At 38.8% G+C, this 23,235-nt stretch overlaps 1 protein-coding gene across 1 annotated transcript in view; it reads right to left on the reverse strand.

Annotated features, from left to right (window-relative positions):
• Positions 1–722: 722 nt before the first annotated feature.
• The window catches only part of LOC145986536 (ovalbumin-related protein X-like), a 70,717-nt gene continuing 48,204 nt past the window's right edge, over positions 723–23,235 (reverse strand). Inside the window, exons 6-8 of the mRNA XM_083120657.1 lie at positions 5,019–5,207; positions 1,733–1,853; positions 723–1,010 (exon numbers count right to left, since the gene is read on the reverse strand). Of these exons, the coding sequence (XP_082976783.1) occupies positions 862–1,010; positions 1,733–1,853; positions 5,019–5,207 (459 nt within the window). The 3' untranslated portion in view covers positions 723–861. The remainder of the gene's footprint in view (positions 1,011–1,732; positions 1,854–5,018; positions 5,208–23,235) is intronic.

The following is a 23,235-nucleotide window of genomic DNA, read 5'->3' on the forward strand; positions in this document are numbered from 1 at the left end:
GAACTATAACGACCATGAGCAGTTTTCCGAATGTAGTTACGAGGCATCTGAAACAAAACAAAACGTTGCTATAGCCTCCATTAAAGCATACGTACACATGTGTTGTGCTACAAATTAGGCTGCGGATGATCATATATAGACAGACTGATTTATTAAAATATAAATATAGCCTACTGGATACCTCCAGTTATTTCAAAACAATCAAACAGAAAGAAGAATTCGAATGATCCGATTTACCCTGAAATACACCTTATTAAAAACCTATTTTTTGTTGGCACTGATTTATGTGTTTTGTTTAAAATTATCACAAGATCTGGCGAGGCATGCTTAATTCAATGAAATATTACAATTGAAAATAAAATTTACTTAACAAGCAATGAATAGAAGCTTATTCCACGACAATGAAAACTTACATCGGCTGCTTTTTTGTCCGCACAAAAATGCACAGCTTGAAACAATGTAGTCTGGAACTCTTCTGGCGATTTTTCTGAGATGTGGCAGCACAATTCACACCGCAATGACGCAGAAACTTCATTTCTTGTGTTTGCAAACCTGAGTTCTTTTCAGCCGATCCGATTTCCCCCATGATCCGATTTCCCCCTACCTACCCTAATTATTATTGTTATTATTTCTATTCAAGTTTTATCCATTGCCTCATTGCCCTACAACGCTTTCTATTCCCGAGACTAGTTGGCCAGTAAGTGGGAAAGCAAATAGTATGGTTCTTTTCAGTTGAGCAACAAGATTTATTAGCAAATTCATTAACTTTTACATTTTTTCGTTTAATAATTTTGAATTCACAATATATAAGGCGTCCTCTTCTTTTTATCCTCACTGTACTCTCATCTCCTGGAAACGTGTTCAGTTCAAACGATGAACTTCATATGGTTTCCTTGCAGCCCCTATGAAGATAATAGTTCCTGTTTCCTTGTCCCTAACGGTAAATAGGAAAGGGTGGTCTATTGTCATCTCTGTAGCTGGGCTGTTCGAATCTTCAGGGGGTTCTGCTTCTGCAAAGGAGAAAATAACAGAAAAATGAATATTTTTTTATATAATAGTTGCTAAAAACAAATCTAGAAGTGAGACAAACATATATTAATATTACTGATTTGTGTAGATACTGCATATGGTTGTACAAATATAACAATGCAGGATACTTCATAATTAAGTTGAAATAAATTAACATTAATATATAACTACCAGGTAGAATATTTTGAGACAAATTACTTGAAGGCCTAATCGAAGAAAATTATGATAAGGAAAAACTGTATAATAATAAGCCTTTGTTGTTGATTTTATTAAATGCTAAAGTTTAAAATGTGATTTCAACATTTTTGAAAAGTTTGTGTTATTGTGTACGATAATCACGTGTTTATGGTGAAATGACATCATATGGAACATAGTATAGTGCTTTACGTGCACACTGGTGAAGCACTCAGTTTAACTTGCACGCCAGTAGGAGCGCTGTGGTAGTCAAGCCAGTTCTCGATACACAAGCAGTTGCCAAGAAAATATCTCCTGTGTATTATAATATTTGTAAGTAATTTGTAAAGTACTCGTGTTTTTTTTTAAAAAGTCACCAAAAGTATAAACAGTTGCCATTAAGAAATTGTTGTTAAAGAGCTATGTCAGGTCTCTGCATGAAAGACAAAATATATATTTTTGTTTTATTTGTAATTTCATGAAACACCTTTCGATTTTCTTATCGGAATATCGTGAATTCTCTGCTTACCATCTGTACCAGTCTTTCCTTCGTAAATCTGTACGGTCGAATAATATTGGACTGCATTCAGCTTCTGAGTACTATTACACATATCGAAAGCACCTTTCTCCTTAAGGGAATCTATTCCCAACTGAAATGAGACACATCTGTTAGTTTCAAAACTGTGGAACAATTACAGTATTTATTAAAGCACGAAACGAATAAATCGCCGTAGAAGTGCCTTCAAGAATATGCGGAATTGTAGAACCTTTATACAGCAAAGATTATTATATTAGAAATGTATATATCTGTAGTGACTTACACATTTAATGGTAAGCAAATAGAGTCGGCCGATACACAGTCAAGACATATTTTTATACGAGATCCTATTTTAAAAAACAGCAAGAAAAGTCATATAATCCTAGTTTATTTTATTGGTAATGCAGATGTGGAGTCATTCTAAAGGTCCATGTCTCATTAGTCATCCAGATTTAACTTTAGTACAAGAACTTTCAGAATAAGCAGGGCAGGGGATAAATTCTTAATTATCCGTGAATGAGCTGTAAATTATAAAGGTTATATTACACATATGTACAATGTGCATAATCCACGTGTTTGTACGTAGATCTACAAAATGCATATATTGCATACCTGTTGTGTAATATGTGGTGAAATGGAAACTGAGAGTGTGATAAAACAACAACTGCAACCCGGGAAGCCAAAAGAATTGACCGAAAGGATCGACGAGTGGTACCACAAGTCAAACCGGCAGGCTTCATTGCACTGTGTGGCAACCGACTTTTGAATATCAACCGGTAGTGACCCCAGCACTCGTGCCATCTGGCAATGGGATTCCATGGGAGAACTGCAGAAGCCAGTGATTATACAGTATTGCATAAGACGTCGGCAGTGGTACTTTGAATAATTGAAAATCGTCGTGTGGAGTGACGATTCACAGTATATGTTGTGGTGATGTGGACGTGACGAATGTCAATGAAGTGTATTGTCCTGCCCCCTTATTTTGGTGCCTGAAAACCTGAATGGCGATGCCTATCGGCCAATATTAGAAAACTCCCTGCTCTCCACCTTGTGGCAACAATTCGGAAGTGGCCCTTTTCATTTCAAGTGTGGCAACGTCTCCGTCCATAAAACAAGAGCTACAACCGAGTGGTTTGAAGACATGTAATTCGATGAACTCGACTGGGCCACCTCACAGCTCTGATATCAACCCCGTTGAACATCTGGGGATGAGTTAGAGCGCAGGTTGTGATGCAGGACAAACCGCCCAAACACCACCACAGAGCTGTTCGCCATTTTGCAGGAGGAATGGAAGCGACCACCTGTTGACTTTACCGCAACCTGGTAAAAGATAGAAGCTGTGATAGCGGCGAGTGGCGAACCTACACCGTACTGACACCAGACCAGATCCGGGTAAGCGCATTTATACAGGTGTCCTGTCATTATTGGCAATATATTATGTACGCATATTAGAGTACCACATGGGACCACTTTCGCTCGCTCGAACTCATTCGAATCTCCCAGTCTCTTATATTAATGTGACAATTATCGTATGTAAAATATCCGTCCTTGCAGTTTCAGTCTACGATCATCCTTTTATTTTCCATATGTATCACTGTATTACTAAGATAGACTAAAGTGCATTTTAACATGGATATGATGAATTTGTTCACCTAAGTTTCAATTTCACTGCGTCTTTAACTTTATTTAAAGGCCCACTGCTGCAGAAAAAATAAGGTTATATGTATACTACTGGGCTTCGAGTGTATACCGCTCCTTTTGTCTGTTCGAGCGTTATTCGCTCAAGCGAAGAAGCTGTTAATTCTGTACGCTATCTAGCGTCGCCCGTGCGAACTATTTGAAACCCTATCCCTGCAGCACTTTAATGTGTGTGTGTGTGTGTATGTATATATATATATATATATATATATATATATATGTATTTTGTAGATCTACATATATATGGGCCTCCCCGATGGCGCAGTGGTAGCGTCGTCGCCTTGTGATCGAGGGGTCCCGGGTTTGATACCCGGTGGAGTTACAAGTGGTTCGGATCCACTTTAAACTGTAGGTCCAGTCCCAATTAGCCTTACTGTGCATAAAGTGGACTTAAAACAACAAATCAACCACCATATACTAAAGGTAGGGTACAAACGAAAACCACAGATACCTCCCATGAAATAGAGACGAAACTGCCCCTTCCACTTTGCCGAGAGATGCCTCCGTGAGGAGCTAGACAACGCCGAAAACGTGTGAAAATGAACTTTACAGCTCTGTACAGCCAGTACCAGTGAAGATAGAAAGGCGGAACAAAAGAAGTCAAAAGGAACACCAATGTCGCCCATCCGAAAAACACCAGGCGGCAGCTGCGCAACGCATGCGCATAGGGTTCCACAAAGGAAATAGGAGTGTCCCGCAAGACAAGTGAAGGGAAAGGGTAGCGATCGACAACGGAAGGGACAAAAGAAGCAATGAAGCATGAAGTAACAATTGCACAGCGGCAAACAAACACCATGGCTGAAGCAGTGCAGTCGAATAAAGTAGTGCGGAGTTGCAGAACCACGGGAGGACGACGTAGGACGAGGAAACACACCGAGAATGCAAGGAAAGTGGTCCGTGACACTCGACAGGCAACAGACGCGTACATGGTTCAGCCATGGTGTTTGTTTGCCGCTGTGCAATTGTTACTTCATGCTTCATTGCTTCTTTTGTCCCTTCCGTTGTCGATCGCTACCCTTTCCCTTCACTTGTCTTGCGGGACACTCCTATTTCCTTTGTGGAACCCTATGCGCATGCGTTGCGCAGCTGCCGCTTGAGTGTTTTTCGGATGGGCGACATTGGTGTTCCTTTTGACTTCTTTTGTTCCGCCTTTCTATCTTCACTGGTACTGGCTGTACAGAGCTGTAAAGTTCATTTTCACACGTTTTCGGCGTTGTCTAGCTCCTCACGGAGGCATCTCTCGGCAAAGTGGAAGGGGGCACTTTCGTCTCAATTTCATGGGAGGTATCTGTGGTTTTCGTTTGTACCCTACCTTTAGAATCACCCTGTATATTACTATATAAGCCAATGTGTTCATACTTATCATAACAATATCATTCATATTATTTAAGTCCACATCTATTTTCTTTTGCGACTGCTAAAAAAAATTCATTGTTGATGATGCGATAAAGCAATATTTTCTAGAATATCTCCGTATTAAAGATATTTACATTCCAGTATATTAAATAATGCAATTCTTAAAATAGAAAACGTTTTCAAACACTGTAAAATAACAGCTATTCTTCTTTACAGAACCTACCTCCTTCAAAACCTCCATGTGTATGTAATTTTCAGAAGATATTTCGAACTTTGGCAAACAAAGCTTTAGTTTCTGAGGTTGTAATTCGTCATCAGTGGCTTTCAATGATGCTTCATTGAAGACATTCATCAAGTCATCAAGTCCATCTATATCGTTGGGTAATATAACCTCGAAAGTTAGATGACGGTCCTGAAATGCAAGTTTCATTAATTTTAACAAATGCTAAATGCAGCGGAATTTCATACAAACTCGTTTAAGACTTTTCACACACGACACGACTAGCCCAGTAAACTGTGCGAAAAAAAAAATCGGGTCTGAAGCTGCTTGGAACAGTGCGCTTGTGTTTTACTCCTAATCACTAAAAGTGCTTCTCAAGCATTTAGAGAATAGATTTCTAGCATTAACAAAGGGTAAATTAGATCAAATATCAAATTAAAATATTCAAACATATGCATTTACATAACAGAAATCACTTTCGGAAGCCAGAAATTCATGTTGCAATACTTACAACTTACACCAAAACAGATTGAGGTGTAAACGATATTGTTAATTCGTGTTCCAACTTTTTACGACTGATGACAGATTACAAACATTACACAAATTCACACTAATAGAGCCTACGGAACGTGTGGAAACGACATTAAAAGAGAGAAACTACAGGTTTGACGCAAACTTTTTTCTTATCCTGAGATGACAACACTTTCCGTACTACGCTTGTTTGCAGCACGCTTGCAGACGATTTTCCTGAGCCGAGGCGCTACATCTCCCGTAATAAGCGAGGGTGGCGAATACGTGCTGTGAAGCACGTTATTCGTAATGACTGTAGAATATTATATGTACGTTCTGAAATGACGTTGTATATTAATTAATATTTTAACTCCCCTTACACCTCAACTGAGCATCGCGGTACCCTCCGACTTGTGACGTCAAGAAAATTTCAGTGTGTAAATGTTAAGAGAAAAACCTAACAACGAATGCATTTACCGTGACGTCAAAACACCTAGGGACGGGGCTTGTGTTGGTTTCGGTGCGCGACCAGATACAGGGAGGTTATTTCAGTCGTTTACCGTCAGACTGTCGGCCGCCGAGCGCCCCCTTCATGCAACAGTTCCCGGCAAATTGACTTGCAGGAAGTCTGTAAAGAAACAGCTTGCTTTGTAATGTTTCCACTTTTCAGAATTACAGTTACAATTACAATTGAAATAAGCACGTACCCTTGTCGCAAGGATGCTGGAAAAGGTGTCTTCCAAAATACAAATATTTCTGGCATCTTATTTCTGACATCTAATCTTAGATTAGACATCGCTACTTTATCCTTAGTTGTCGCGACAGCGCCGGCAGCTTATCGGGGGTCGGGTGAGTCGTCAGCCGCGTTAGGGCGCTTCATAATTTACGAACGCGACACCTGTCGCCAGTGATGCCAACCGTAGGGACATCTCCCTACGCATAGGGACTTTTTTTCACTATATTTCGCCCCGCGGCGTAGGGACAGATTTTACCAAATAAGGGAAAACGTAGGGACTTTTTTAAATCTTGGAAAACAACATTTTATTGTGCAAAGGTGCAAAGCTTAGTCGCCAGTCAGTTGCACTTTCTTCGTGCTCGGTTTGGAATGAATGGATTAGTTTATCTGAATACTTTAGCGAGGAGGAGGAAAAAGAACTAACCAACAAATCTCCATTAGAATTTTGAAACATGTTATCGGTTACCAAGAACTTTCAAGGCAAGTTATTTTTTTAAAACATTTCCACTCTCGCGAAAATAGTGCTAACATTGCCACATTCTAATGAGGAAATGGAAAGAATATTTTCAATGTTAAGTGATACAACAACAAAAAGGAGAAATAAAATTGGCCCAGAATTGTTCAAGACTGCAGGAAATACAGCACCACCAACCAACATCTATCTCTTCACAGCAGCGGCATGGATGACTTCAAATAACATAATCAACAGTAAACGACTCAACATTATTCATTAGGGATGTGCGGGATCCCGACTTCGGGAAATGACTTCCCGACTTTTCCGGATCCCAAGCAGTCGGGAAATACCGGATGGTCACTTTAAAAAGTCGTTAATTCTCGAAGTTTTCTGCATTGTAAGTTTCTGGAACTTATCGGAAATTGTAAGGTTTTATTCTAGAAATGCATAAACAATCACTTAAAGTAAAAAGCAAATTTTTTCGTCCCGAATGTCGGGATTAACAAAAATTCCCGTCCCGACCCAAAAAATTCTGTCCCGCACACCCCTATTATTCATTAAGGCAAGAATTTACAATAACGGACCATTCTGTACTTTCTATGCTACGTCTTATACTCACGAAATAATTAGTCGTGATGATTTATCTCAAGTTAACATGTTGGAGTGAGGTGAAAAAATTGTTCATTAATGTGTAGAAGTTTTAAAATAAGCTTTTCAATTCTCGCAATGATTCTCAGTATACAAGTATGGTAGCCATATTTGTTGATATGAACAATTGACGACGTTCGCAATTATGTAGTTACGCTGTCTACAGCGTTGCCACACTGTTGATTTCATACTTGGAGAGCATGAATTGTGTAAGAATGGCGGAAGAGAACGGTAAAAATGTTGTTAATGTTGTACAGATTGTTAGGTGGAGTGTGCAGGAGGATGGCCGTGGGCTAATTAATAAACTTATATTGCCCAAAGAAGGTGCTTACATGTGACAGCGACAATCACGATGTAGAAGTACATGTGGAGTGTGGACTGATTTGATTGCAGGTAAGTTTGGCAATAGTGCATCGATCGTAAAATTGCAGGATACAAAAATGGCGTCTTCGACGATGAACGTTTGCCATTAAAGTGTTACGAAAATAAGATTTTTTGTCGGTCCGTAATCACAAATAACGGAAAACCATTCAAAGATAGCCCCACGAACCATTCAGGTAAGGTTGGGTTAGGTTAGGATATGATAGGGAAACATAGTTAAAATTTGGGGTCGTAGTAATATGAGGAATGTATATTTCGTTTTCTAAGTATTGGAAACACAAAATCTTCCAGTAAATAATGAGCAATCGTGCCGATCGCGGACCACTCAATTTCACTTATTTTGCAATTTTTAAACGTGACCCCACAAATGTTAACTTCAAATTCGTGATTAGGAGGCCTCAATTAGTGAGTATGCGAAATATTACAAGTAGTGGAAAGGTATTGTTTCACCTGCCTTCCTTGTAGGTATGCCTAGTATTTAGCCTCAGTTGTGACATATTTTGATGATTTTTTTTATGGATTTTACTGCCTTCGACGATGTTCTAGCCCTATTTTTCGCTCAATCTTATTTTTGGAATCTCTTCTTTGTAGGTATGCCATGATCTTACGTGATATAACTTAACCTATTCACTTTTGTTACTGCCTTTTACGGGTTAAAATAACCTACAAAGTGTAAAATGATTGTTTCTACGCAACCCTGGTAGGTGGACCTAGTATTTAACCTCAGTTGTGATATATTTTGATGATTTTGATGATTTTTCTATGGATTTTATAGCATTTGACGATGTTCTAGCCCTATTTTTGGCTCAATCTTATTTTGGGACCTTTTTTGTAAGGTGGTGGGGGTCCTCAACGTAAACGCCTACGGGCCCTCAGCGTAAACGGCTACGCCCCCCTTTTCACGATGTATGTCGTGGCCTTGGTTCAATGCCCCCACTACTACTTTTGGAGGGGGCCCACAGTGGGAGGGCCAACTTACTCCACAAAAATTTCACCATATGATATTTCACAGGCGAAGCTAACCTACAAATAGAAGTTGGCAACACTGACTAGTACCAAGAAATTTGCTTCACAAGCCCTCCCTTTTTTTTTAATTTTGCCATATGATATTTCACAGGCGAGGCTAATCTACAAATAGGAGTTGACAGCGATCTATGCTGTAATATTTTGTAGCCTTCTAAGATGATAAGTATGCAGTAAGATGGAGAGTTGGTGACAAATGAGTACGCTAACTGGCAATAGTGGTGGTGCAGTGTTGATGCTCTTGTTACCCCCCCCCCGTTTTTTCTAGCATACTGATCTATTGCATGCTAACCAAAAACTCTTAAGCAATATTGGGAGACAGGCTCGTTTTTTGTAATGCCACGGACGGAAATATGCATACCTCTGTCTTCCACATGTTTGTAATGCGATTTGAGTGGAAGTGGGTCAATTAATCTTATGGCTGACAATGTTTCTATAAAATAACAATTCCTATGAACTCTGTAAATTTCCGAGCATATGTTGTATTCATATTTTTACTTATCTTCGAGTGTACATTACAAATCTGCAAACAGATTTTGGCTATCTCGTACCGTTTAAGAGATAAATCTACTACCGGTCGCCATTTTGGATTTCCGAGCATAGGTTGTATTCACACTTTTACTTATCTTCGAGTGTACATTACAAATCTGCAAACAGATTTTGGCTAACTCGTACCGTTTAAGGGATAACCCTACTTCCGGTCGCCATTTTGGATTTCCGAGCATAGGTTGTATTGACACTTTTACTTATCCTCGAGTGTACATTACAAATTCGCAAACAGATTTTCGCTAACTCGTACTGTTTAAGAGATAAATCTACTTCCGGTAGCCATTTTGGATTTCCGAGGATAGGTTGTATTCACACTTTTACTTATCTTCGAGTGTACATTACAAATCTGCAAACAGAATTTGCCTGTTTTTCTCTGTTTTAGAGATATTCCAAAATATATATATATTTGATAAGCGACAACAACAGAGCCATCTATGTACAAATGTCTGAACTCGGTGAACACTTGGGAACAAGTCAATTTTTTTCAATACTACATCATTTTAAACTCTCTTTGCCAGCAATAGGGAATGGTAGTAAGTGTTAGACAAAGTACTTTGGAGCTGAATATGCATTTCTTAAGACATCGTATATTGCTAAAATATCTTTAATTTACATATTTCTCATACCGCCGTATCTTGTTCTATTAGACCTCTTCAAGAAAATCGCCAATTAGTGAAAACTAATTGAGCACATCAGCAAAAGAGGTGCTAATAGGGCAAGCATACAATATGGGGATATGTGAATTGTCGGTTTCTTCGATTCGGATAAATTGATCGAATTGAAACTGGGATATTTTGCATTTTTTTATATATGATAGCTAAAATAACAGAGATTTTGATTGGCTAATAATTTATAATTGGTGTTTTCTGATTGGTTTAAGTAAGCAAGATTTCTATTAGCTCTATAAATCTATATAAGTCAGAGGACAGTGCTGATTTCTCACCTTTGCTGGATCGGCAGAGGAACCCACATCGCGAGGGATAGAACCTGAACGGGCTCCACCAAAGTATAGGAGACTAGAAGCATACAATTTGGCGGAAAAACCTAAGTAAGGCCATAGAGTATTTCATAGGGAATAGTATTATCAGGTTGGTGATATCCCATTAAATTTTACATATTTTTTTAAAAAAAATTTATATAAATAACATATCTAAAATTTCTATCGTTTGTTTGCTCATATTTTAAAGCATATAAAAAAAATGGAATCATCTACCTGTTTTACTCGTAAAAATGATAAGATCGAATGTGTCACTTGTGGGAAACTAATTTCAAAGAATAATTTATCGTTACATAAGGCAAGGTGTAACGGAGCAAATCGTTTGTTACCTTCTAAAGCCTGTGCTCAATGTGGAAAAGAAATTAGCATTCGAAATCTAAGTAGACATTTGAAAATTTGCAAACTATCGACCGAAGAAGGAACATTGAAAAGAAAAATTGATTATTCTGAAGCTGAAGCTTCTGCTCCAAAACAAATTAAATTAAATAATAAATATAAAACAGTTAGGTCTGCATTTAATGGTCGACTTCAGGATTTATCATTTACGTCGGAAGCAGGCCGTGACATTCCTAGTTTCTTGCGTGAAGCGAAAACTTTTGTACTGAATACTTTGAAAAGTAATCTTGAAAATAATTCCATAAAAGTATACGTTGATTTATGTTCCGAATATGAGAAAGTCGATGGTACAACAACAGTTATTTATCATCGTACCAAAAACCAGGCTCTTTATTTGGCAGATGTTGAAAATTTGGACGAGTTTTACTCTAATCTGTCAAATGAGTTGATTATGAAACATGACACTGGCGAGGCTAAGGGATCGGGATGGTCTTTATGTGGTAGTCCTCATACATTAACCATTTACGTGAACAAATTCATGCCTTTTTCAGCATCGAGTTACGTTCCTCTACCACCGACCATTCAAAGCAAGAAAGCAGTGTTAAATATTCAAAATAATGACTCAAAATACTTTCTTTGGTGCATCTTGGCAGCTCTGTATCCTGTTCATTGGAAAAATAATCCAGAGCGAGTTAATCATTACAAGCAGTACGAGACAGAGTTTGAAAATATAATGTCTAGCATTGAATACCCCGTGGCATTGTCAGTCATATCAAAGTTCGAGTCGCGCGCACGAGATTCTGATGGAAAACGCATTGCTATTAATGTATATTCTTATATGTCAGAAAAATATCTTGTGCATCCCATCAGGATAAATGATATCAACGATAATAATGCTCATATAATTAATCTTCTTTTAATTTCAAACAACAATATTCACCATTACTGCCTTATTCGCTCACTATCACGACTAATCAGAAGTCAAGCAACGAAGTATGCAAATCACATCGAGGTTTGTCCAAGGTGTTTGACCACGTTTAATGATCGAAGAAAATTCAATCACCAGATATATACCGCACGGCAAATTGCAAATGAAAAACGTGTCGAACATGAAATATATTGTGGTGACAACAAACCAGCTCGAATGTTGATGCCCAAAAAGAACAAAGTCGAAGAATTCAAAACGTACAAGGCTTTGCTTGATCATCCAGCTATTATCGTCGCAGATTTGGAATCATTTCTGAAGCCACTGTCCTCCTGCAAACCAAATCCAGATATTTCCTCCACAACACCATACCAGCTTCATGAACCAAATAGTTTTGGTTACATTGTCATACGACAAGATGAAATAAATAAACCATATGTATACCGTGGACCGAATGTTATCGAACATTATTTTGAAAAGATGGAAGAGGAGGTTGAGAAAATTGGCAGCTTCTTGCAAATATCCAAACCGATGAATTCGTTGACACCAGAGGAACAAAAAATATTTGATGAAACTGTCGAGTGTCCAGTGTGCAATCAATACTTCACAAACGAGAATCGTAAAGTGTTTCACCATTCGCACACAGACGGACGTTTCATCAGCGGAACCTGTAATGCTTGCAACCTCAAAATCCAAAGGCCCAAATTTGTCCCCATATTTTTTAATAATGGATTGAATTACGATTTTCATCACTTAATTCGGAAACTTGGATATGACACACAAACAATAGATATTCTTGCTCAAAATGAAGAACGATACATTTCTATAAGTAACAAAGTTAAGATTTCGGGGACAAATGAAACCATAGAGATGAGGTTTCTTGACTCGTTCAGATTTCTCTCTGCAAGTTTGGACGCTCTAGCAAGTAAACTCTGTGACGAACAATTCAAAATTACGAAAGCTAGTTTTCCCAACATAGATATAAGACTGATTAGAAGTAAAGGGATTTATCCGTATGAATACGTAAACAATGAAACTCTCCCTCCTCAAAACGAATTCTTCAGTCAACTGAGAAAAGCAGGAATTACAGACAAAGAATACGAACATGCACAACTGATGTGGGATAAACTAGAATGTAAAACATTCGGAGATTATCACAACGCATACTTGAAATTAGACGTAACAATACTTGCGGATGTTTTTCAAGCATTCAGGACAACGTCAATGTCTATTTACAAGTTGGACCCTGCGCATTTCTTCAGCCTCCCGGGATTAGCGTGGTCTGTAATGTTGTTGGAAACAAAAATTAAGTTAGAATTATTAACAGATGTAGACATGTTACTTTTCATCGAGAGAGGAATTCGAGGTGGGATGGTACAATGTGTACAGAGACATGCAGAAGCCAACAACATGCACATGGAAGAAATATATGATGCAAATAAACCATCGAATTACATTTTTTACATCGACGTTAATAATCTCTATGGATATGCTATGGTACAGAAACTTCCTTATGGAGGTTTCGAATGGATAGAAACAACTTCCATAAATATTATTGATTTTGACGATTGTGAATTTGGTTTCTTTGCAGAAGTGGATATTGAATTTCCAGACAATTTGCATGATATTTTTTCCGATTTACCACCGGCATCCGAACTTAAATGTCCACCTAATTCTAATCAACGCAAGCTTTTATTAACTTTCGAGAAAAAAGAAAGATATGTTCTCCATTACAAAAGTCTACAGTTTTTGATTGCGATGGGTGTTAAGGTATTGGATATTAGAAGAGTCCTCAGGTTTAAACATTCCGAGTGTCTAAAGCCATATATTGAAACAAACACACAACATAGAACAGTTGCCACTTCCGATTTAGACAAAGATTTTTTCAAATTGATGAATAATGCTGTATATGGCAAGACAATGGAGAACGTGAGAAATCACGAGGACGTGATATTGGTTTCAGATGAAAATAAATGCAGTAAGTTGGTGGCTGATCCTAGATTTAAATCACGAAAAATTTACAACGAGAATCTGTCACTTTTCAATCTAGATATAAAAGTGATACAATTCCGAAAACCAATTTATGTGGGAGCAAAAGTTTTAGATTTATCGAAACTTCACATGTTTCAATTTCACTACAATGTTATGCATCCTTTCTACAACGATAGCATTTCATTACTTTACATGGACACCGACAGTTTTATTTATAACATTAAAACATCTAATCTATATGAAGATGTAAAAAATCCGTCCTTGCTTTATTATTATGATACTTCGTCCTACCCTCAACCGAACAGATTTGGAATTCCATGTATTAACAAAAAAGTTCTAGATAAATTAAAAGACGAGTGTGACGGTGACATCATTCTCGAGTTTGTCGGTTTGCGTTCCAAAATGTATACATTTAGAACTGAGAGCAGCATCACGAAGAAAGCTAAAGGTGTTGGTAAAAATACTGTACAAAACAAACTTTTATTTCAAGACTATATTGATTGTGTGAAGGAATTGAAGAAGCAGCTACTATTGGAAAAAATAATCCAAAGTGTAGACCATGTGATTACAACAAACAAAGTTAGGAAAGTAGCATTAGATCCACATGATGATAAAAGATGTATTTTGTCTTGTGGGATCCACACGTTGCCTTGGGGACACTATCGTTTAGATAGTAGTAAGAAATGCACACAATGCACTTAAAAAAATCTTACGGCTGGCAATATTTCTATCAACACAAGCATATAAAATAACCATGCTTATTAACCTGTTTGGCTTCAGGAAGCAAGCTATGGAAGTACCCGTCCAGCCTACGAGCTTCAACGAACACCTACCTTCCATGCTATCTAAACTTAACGGTCTGTTAATTATACACTTGAATAGCATTCTGACCCAGTACGACGAGGATGTGGGCAAAACTTTCTATGTATTCAACAACAACTTGAATTATTACCAGTTCCCCATCTCCGGCAAACTTAAGTTCAACATGAATCCCGATAACAAAGGGGAGGCCAAGGTTTCCTCTGGCAAGAACATGTATCGCATCAAGCATGATAGGATGGATGCGACTACAACGTACGATGTATCTGCTGGCGGTCGCCTGTACGTGGAGCTCTTGGACGACTACGACAAACTCATCCCTCTTTTTATAGAAATGAAAATCACCTACCCTATAATAAATAACCACAGTGGTAACAATGCCTAACGATATTTTTGGTCACACGAAACGCGACGACCACGGCGACGACCTTCTCATGCTCGACGTCAGGGTCAAGAAGTTGCGAAGCGACCTGCAGGCCCTGCAGTCCACGCTCAACTCCAGCCTCCAGTCAGACATAGCCAGCCTACAGTCTCAGTGCCTGGACCCCGTACTCAAAATTGACGCCGAGCTTAAATCGCTGCTGCAAAAGTACACCGACCCCGCGTCAATAGACAACTTCGACAACTTGGCGCTGAGCATAGGCAAGCTGCAGAACAAATTTTTGAAGCTGCAGCAAGCGCACACCTCCGATGTGGAACAGCTGAAGCGACACTTGCAGGACCAAACGAGCACCATCCAGACTGAACTGCAAAACATTATCCAGAGCATCAAGACTCAAGATGACTACGACCGCGTGAATGCCAGTATTTCCAAATTGCACGAACAGTTTCAATCGTTCGAAATTCCTACGTTGGAAAGCATCAAGGCTGAGCTTCAAACGTACGCTTTGCATGAAGCCATCAACGAAGTCAAAACTAAACTCCAAACGCTACAGGACTTCATCGACAATCTACCTTCGTCTAGCGAGCTGAATGCTATTGCCCGTACCGTGGCCAACATAAAACTCTAACTTGAGACCTACGAGGATTTCGGGAAGCTGCAAGGTACCATAGCCCATATTGAGAATGCTCTTGCTGTTATTAGAAACGATCTGGCAAACGTACACGAAACACTGGAATCCAAACTGCCTGGCATCAGGGATACTCTGGCCAGCGTCCAACAGGAGATCACCAAGTTGGAAAATCTAAACACCGAATCAGAGTTGTCGCATTTTCATCACTTGATCGACGACATACAGGCTAAGTTGGAAACTTTGCAACAATCCACCGCCACACAGGACGACATAACACAATTACAAGAAGGCATACGTGCTGCTGCTGCTTCCTCAGAGTTGGATGCGATGAAAAAAGATTTGGAGTCGCTCCAAAACACGGTGGCCACCCTGCCTACCTCGCAGGAACTGAAAAGCGTGAAGAGGGCTCTCAACCGAATACTCAAATCCGACGACATCAAAAACATCTAAACCGAAATTGTATTGCTTCGGGAGTCTGTTGCAACCTTACCCACCAACCAGAACATAAGCGAGCTACGTGGCTTGTTTGCGGAAATTAGAACCCAGGTCCACGACCTCGCAACCCAGAGCTCCAAGTTGACACTCGTGGAAAGTCTACAGCAGATTATCGCCAATGTGAAAGAGCAAATTGGCAACATCGAGGCGAGCCAGGAAACGGCCATAACCAATTTCAGTACCCAACTACATGAGTTAAACGAAAAATTCAAGAGGCTAATTGTCGATGTGAAGATCAAGCCCGATTACGACTCTGTTGTCCGTGCTATCGAGGAGCATCTGGAATCAATAAACGGTAGATTGGAGGATGTGGAGAGCGAGGTTCGAACCAATGTAAACACCCTGAACGCCAGCATCGACAATCTCAAGTCCACTGTTGTCATCGAACTGTACAGCATTCGAAACAGGGAATTTTCCTCGCTCTTCCATCCGGGTGCCAAACTCTACATGCTGACTCCTGCCAAAGCCTATCACCCGTTTTTCATCGCTGGCACACTTCAGTTCGTCAAAGTTTCATACTGGTCTTTGCCTCACGCAACCCACTACCCAACCACGACCGTGACGAACATCAAAGACGAGTCTAAAATAAGAGGAGTGGAGTTGGTCGATTTTACCCACCCCGAAACTTGCGAGACTGCCTATGCCGAAGATGCCACTCAAATTAACGACATAGAAATAGGTGATAAACTGTACATAGAACACCCGGCATTGTCTGCAGCCAGAAATCCCATCCAAGCTATATTCTTATTTTCACGCAATGTCTAGGCAGGCTATTGTGAACGAGCTGCACAAACCTGCACGGCGACACTACAAACGCCAAAGGCATAGACGACCTGTGGCAAGCTGACCTTGTGGAAATGAGCAGTGGCAACTTAAAAAATTTACATAAAATCAACAAGGGATACAAGTATCTTCTCACCGTTATAGACACATTTTCAAAATTTGCGTGGGCTTTACCCCTCAAGGCAAAAGCAGGAACCTGTGTGGTGGAAGCATTCAAAACTATTTTCGATGAAAGTGGCAGGCGACCCCGATTTCTTCAAACGGACAACGGAAAAGAATTCTACAACTCTGTCTTTCGGCAATTTATTTAAAAACAAAATATTCAACATTACTCCACCTTTAGTCACATCAAAGCCGGCATAGTGGAACGTTTCAACCGAACTCTCAAAACACGCATGTGGAAAGAATTCACGCTTCAGGGGAATTACAAGTGGCTCGACATGCTTCCGGAACTCGTTAACAGCAATAATCACAGTTTGCATCGCACAATAAACATGAAACCAGCTGACGTCAACAAATCTGACGAGCGACGTACAAATTTACAAGCAAGAAACCGAAATCCAAAATTGAAGATCAGGTGAGAATTATTAAAGTTAAGCGTGCGTTCGAAAAAGGCTTCACAAAAAATTGGAGTACGGAACTTTTCACCGTAGTTCGAGTCTTACCCGGAAACCGTCACACGTATATAATAAAAGATAATCACGACGAAATTCTGAAAGGAAGATTTTACGAAGAGGAACTTTCTAAAACAAAATACCCCGACACGTATCTTATTGAAAAAGTATTACGTAGAAAAGGTGACAAACTGTTGGTGAAATGGCTGGGACTCGAGGAAAAAAGTTGGATAGACGCAAACGAGGTGATCGTGTAAAGGGTGCTTGGGATGTAGTACGGCGACTGCCAGATTTTCCATCGACACGTCAGGATAGGAAAAATGGCGAGTTTCTACCCGACAACATTCGCTGCCCCATTGTTGGACCTTCTGGATGTGGAAAAACAACGTTACTTATTGATAATTTTCTTCTTGCACCCAACTGGTTAAACTGGAAGAACAGGCACCTGTATGTTTTCTCCAAAAGTTTGGAGCAACCGAAGTATCGCCAGCTGTCGAAACTGTACGAGGGACTAGGCATAGCTATATTTGCTTCTGAAGTGATACCACTAGACTGCTATCTCGAAAATTCTGTGGTGGTTTTTGACGATGTGATTCTGGAGAACCAGAACGAAATTCGCAATTTTTTACTCAGGGTCGGCACAGAGGCATGGACTGCTTCTCTCTTGCTCATAATTTTTCCAAAATTCCCAAGCAACTACTCCGAGACAATGCTAATGTTATTTGTTTGTTTCGTCAAGACTACACCAATTTAAAACACGCTTACGATGATTATGTAGGTGGGGACATAAACTACAATCAGTTTTCCAAATTTTGCTCTTCATGCTGGAACCAAGATGATTTCCGATTTGTCGCAATATGTAGACATTACGAGGAAACCCAATAACGGAAAATACAGAAACAAAATTAATAATTTTCTAAACATTGCAACGTTACAAGAAACGTCTTGACCTTTTATAAACTACATACAAAAAATAAATAAATGAAAAGCAAACTTGCAGACGACAACCTGAAGCTGCGTAGCTACCTGGCAAAACGGTTTAAGGGTTGGAAATCCGAGAATCGTGGAATTTACGAAGAGAAAAAGCGTCAGGACCAACCTATCATCGATGCCATCAGTGGACTTGGTAAAGAAATCAAAGATGTCACCGAGCTAAACAAAGAGTTAATCAACGAGCTTGTGCCACTTACTGCTCGAAATTATACCATACCCACACCGATATCCAGCATTCACACTACTCCGTTCGAACTTTCTCCGGCTCCGAGACGTCAGGCCCTAGGCAGTACCTCTTCGGACAAGCTAGTCGAGCTGGGTCCGTTGGCGAGGGATTACCTAAGCACCGGGAAATTCGAAAAAGACGAGGTATTCGGATTGTACCCGACTATGGAACATAACGAGGGTGTGTTTGGAAGATTGGAAAGTCAAAAGTCACGTTCGAGGGCGACGACGTGAAAATCAATTTGGGCGAGAAGAACAGCAGGACCAGGTATCCTGGCACGGTGGTACTGTGGGAACTTATTACTAAGAAGCAACCTAAAGATTATACAGACGAGGATTACCAAAGTTACACAGACATTTTGATCACGACGGACGCTCTGTACCAAATCAACGACGCAACACAGAATCGCGTGAAATCTAGCAGTGGAGAAAAGTACAGGAACCTCATCAAGCCAATATGGACCCAGCTAAAGACTGGCAGCGGTGTCAAACTCAACAATACCCTACCTAAAGAGTTTGTTTGGGTAGACGACGTGAGGAAGCTTGTAGATCGATTGCTGGTTATCGCAGGCGAAGAAAATGCAGGCAATCGCAACTTCCACAACGAGATGGTGGGCAGCATGGACATGATTAGCACCAAGCTTGCCAACTTCATTGTCAACGACAACAAAGGTATAGGTTACCTTATCAAAATCATCAACACCCTGCCTCCCAAATTCTTGAATTTAGCCGAGAGTCGAGGTTTTGTGAACGATATTATCAACATGCTACCCTTCGAGATGCACCTGCCAGGTTACCAGTACTGCGGTCCGGGTACGAAACTCGAACAGCGACTGGAAAGAGGAGACAAGGGAGTGAACCCACTGGACGCATCATGCAAGGACCACGACATTGCCTACAATGCTCGCACCGATCCTGACGCACGTCATGTTGCTGACAGGAAGTTGGAGCATGCAGCTTTCGGGAGACTCGTCAGCAGAGATGCCTCGCTAGGTGAACGGGTTGCCGCATGGGGTACGACCATCGCCATGAACACAAAACAAAAATTAGGGTGGGGATTTTAACTAAATAACCCTTGTGAAAAAAAGCAACTTGTATAGCCAACCTATCATCACTTCATTGCATTAGGGGGCAAAGCAGAGATTTTTTTCTTACTCTCTCACGATATATAAATAACATAATATCACCATGAAGCCCAAAGGTGTCGTTTACCAAATACCCTACGCAAACCTCAAGTCTCTCGGAACATTAGATGGAATGCTCACCAAAAAGCAGCGCGAGAAGAAACATTCCTGCTTGGCAAAAGGTCATGGAATGAAATTGCTGCTTAGCATTCTTCAGTTGAGGAGGTTACAAGGTTCGCGAAAACAGCAGAAGACTGGAGGTTTCATATTCAGCATCCCGGCTATCTTGGCAGCTTTGGGTGCTGTAGGCAGCTTGGCAGGAGGCAGTGCCGCCATTGCCAAGACCGTCATCGATGCAAAAAAGAACAAGGCCGAGTTAGAAGAGCAGAAACGCCACAACCTGGCTATGGAGAAGAAGGGGAAAGGTGTGACCAAAAAGCGAAAGAACAACTTCGAAGCTTTGAAAAATTTGAAAAAAAAGAAGAGCCCCTGTCCAACTTCGATATTGAATCTTTCATCGAATCGCTGGGGGTCAAGCACTTCATCGGCGTTTTCAGTCTGATTCTCTTCCTTCTAGTAGTATAATATACGGTATTATTGGGCCAAAACTTTTCTTGTATTAAAATTAGGCTAAGATGCCTATAAAAGTTTATTATTCAAGTGTCCCCCTCTATCAAATTTAAGATTTTGGACAATATTTCTGGGATGAAGAGGGAAGAGATATTTTTGACTGAATAGAAATACTTAAAACTAAGGCAAAATGTCTATAAAATCTTATTGCTACAGTGTATAACCTACGATTTTTGAGCTTCTGAGAAAGGATGACCTCTTTTTTTAGATTAATTTGGATACAGCTGTATCTGTCGGATTGTTTTTCATAAGATTGTTAAAAATATGATTCTCTCGACACTATTTTAGCTTTACTTAAAACTAATCCAATAATCTCATAAGAGTTTTTTGATTACACTGTAGTATACTGTAATATAATCTTAAATACTTGTTTAAAATATTTTTGTAGTATTATGTTAATATGTTGACTTGTAATATTCTGAATTAGGACTAGGCTCAACTTGCTTATCTAATACTAAGACAATGTAATATGCAAAAGTCTTCTAGAATTGCTCTGCATAGCTTCGCGTGGCTATTTTCAATGAGTCTCGCTGCTTAGCTTCGCGTGGGTAAGTCTCGCTGCATAGCTTCGCGTGGCTATTCTTAATTTGTTGAGTCTCGCTGCTTGGTTTCGCGTTTGATAGATAGATACAGCAATATACAAGATCGAAACATAACACACGCTATTATGGTTACTGCTTTTATACCCGTGGAGACATGCAATTGCACGAGGTCACTGATTCTGGAGTCAGTGCTTCCGGGGATCAATATTTATTCTATCTTTGTGCACGTAAGCCATTGGCATTACAACCAGTTATTTATTAAGTATAGAATTTTGATTTGAACCCCAAGAAATTGTATATAATAAACCTAGGATAAAAAAATACATACACACTAAATATATACACTAAGTATACAAAACATATTGCTAAACCTAATTGAAATTTTATATTAAATATAGAGTTTTAATTTAAACCCCAAAAAATCTTATATAATAAATTAATAATAAAAATGCCAAATCAAAAATATTGTAATCAATGCAATAACAATATATCTAGCTCTAATTTGGCTAGGCACCAAAGAAATTGTAATAAACATAAAAATACTTATTATATACAACCATCTACATCTTCATCTGGTCTAAAAAGGAAACTTAAAACATCTAATAATACTAGAACACGCTATACACCTATTCATAGTAGTTTTAATGGCCAACTAAGTGATTACTGTTTTACATCAGCTCCAAAATGTGATATTAAGAATTTTTTAAACAATATAAATCCTGATATGCAAGCTATTCTAAATGTACAAAATGGCTCTTATAAACTGTCTTTCAAATTATTTGTAGTATATAAGAAGCCAAATGGAACGAAATGTACACACCCCCTCATAACAGAAACTGTAGTTATATATTCAAATACAAATTTAGACGAAATAATAAGTAGTTTGATAGAGCAATTAATTATTAAACATTCTGAATTTGCGGCAAAAGAATCCGGATGGAGTTTATGTGGAAGTCCACACAAGTTATATATTAATATTTCTAAATTTAACCCACTACAAGGTTCGACATATGTGCCATTACCTGCTAATATTAAAAACAAAAGACCCGTGATTAACATAGAAAATAATGATGACAAATGTTTTCTGTGGTGTATTTTAGCTGCTTTGTATCCAGTTTTAAATCATCCACAAAGAATAACTTATTATAAAAAATATGAACACGATTTTCATAACGCAATGGAGGGCTTAGAATATCCAATGTATGTTCAGAATATTGATAAATTTGAAAAAAAGGCCAGAGATATTAATGGTAAACCATTATCTATTAATGTATTTATTTGTTCTACTGGTGCTGGGAATTGCTTGATAGAACCTCTGAGAATTAGTGCACTTGATGACGATTTTGCTGTTCCAATTGATTTGCTTTTAATTGAAGGAGATGGCACATACCATTATACTTTGATACATAATCTTGAAGCTTTAGTAAGAAAACAATAAATCTAATACAATATTCAAGTTGTGCCGAAGATGTTTAACTGTATTTGGTGGTCAAAAAATAATAAATGGTGTTCGTAAAGAGAATGCAGAAATTGCTAAAAACAAGTTAGTTGAACATTTAAAATATTGTGGGAATCATAAACCTCTTCATATGGTAATGCCTATGCCAAATGAAAATGCCAAATTCAAAAAATTTGAAGCTTTGTTGGAACACCCAGCATATATAGTTTGTGATTTTGAATCAAACCTCAAACCCCTTGCATTCTGCAGTCCAGATCCTGATGAATCTTCAATTACATCATACCAGTTACATGAACCTTCTAGTTTTTGTTATATAGTTATACGGGATGGTGTAGCTAGTAAACCACAATTATATATGGGACCAAATGCTATCAAAGAATTTGCACATAGAATAGAAAATGAGTGCCATGACATAGCATCTAATATCTTATTAAAATCAAGACCTATGATACCTTTAACAGAGGATCAGATTGAAGATTTCAATAATACAGAAAAATGTCTGGTATGTGATTGTGAATTTTCAGATACAAATATCAAGGTGAAACACCATTCCCATACAAGTGGTAAATTCTTAATGGCTCTGTGTAATAACTGTAATATTAAGATCCAGAGACCAAAATTTGTCCCATTATTTTGCCATGGTGCATCTAATTATGATTTTCATCATCTGATCAGGTACGAGGGGTTTGACAAGCAGAATTTAAATATTTTAGCAGAAAATGATGAGAAATATATAGCTATTAGCAAGACAATTAAAGTTAATGGTGTTCTTATTCACTTAAGATTTCTTGATTCATACAGAATTTTGTCGGCTAGCTTGGCTACTCTGGCCAGTCAATTATCAGATGATCAATTTAAAATTACTTGTGACATGTTTCCAAATCAGGACTTGAAATTAATTAGGCGAAAAGGTGTATATCCATATGATTATGTTACTGATTTTTCTAAATTTGATGAGTGTTCTCTGCCACC

Source organism: Lepisma saccharinum, chromosome 4 (genome assembly GCF_977018435.1).
Source record: "Lepisma saccharinum chromosome 4, izLepSacc3.1, whole genome shotgun sequence".
Lineage (NCBI taxonomy): Eukaryota > Metazoa > Arthropoda > Insecta > Zygentoma > Lepismatidae > Lepisma > Lepisma saccharinum.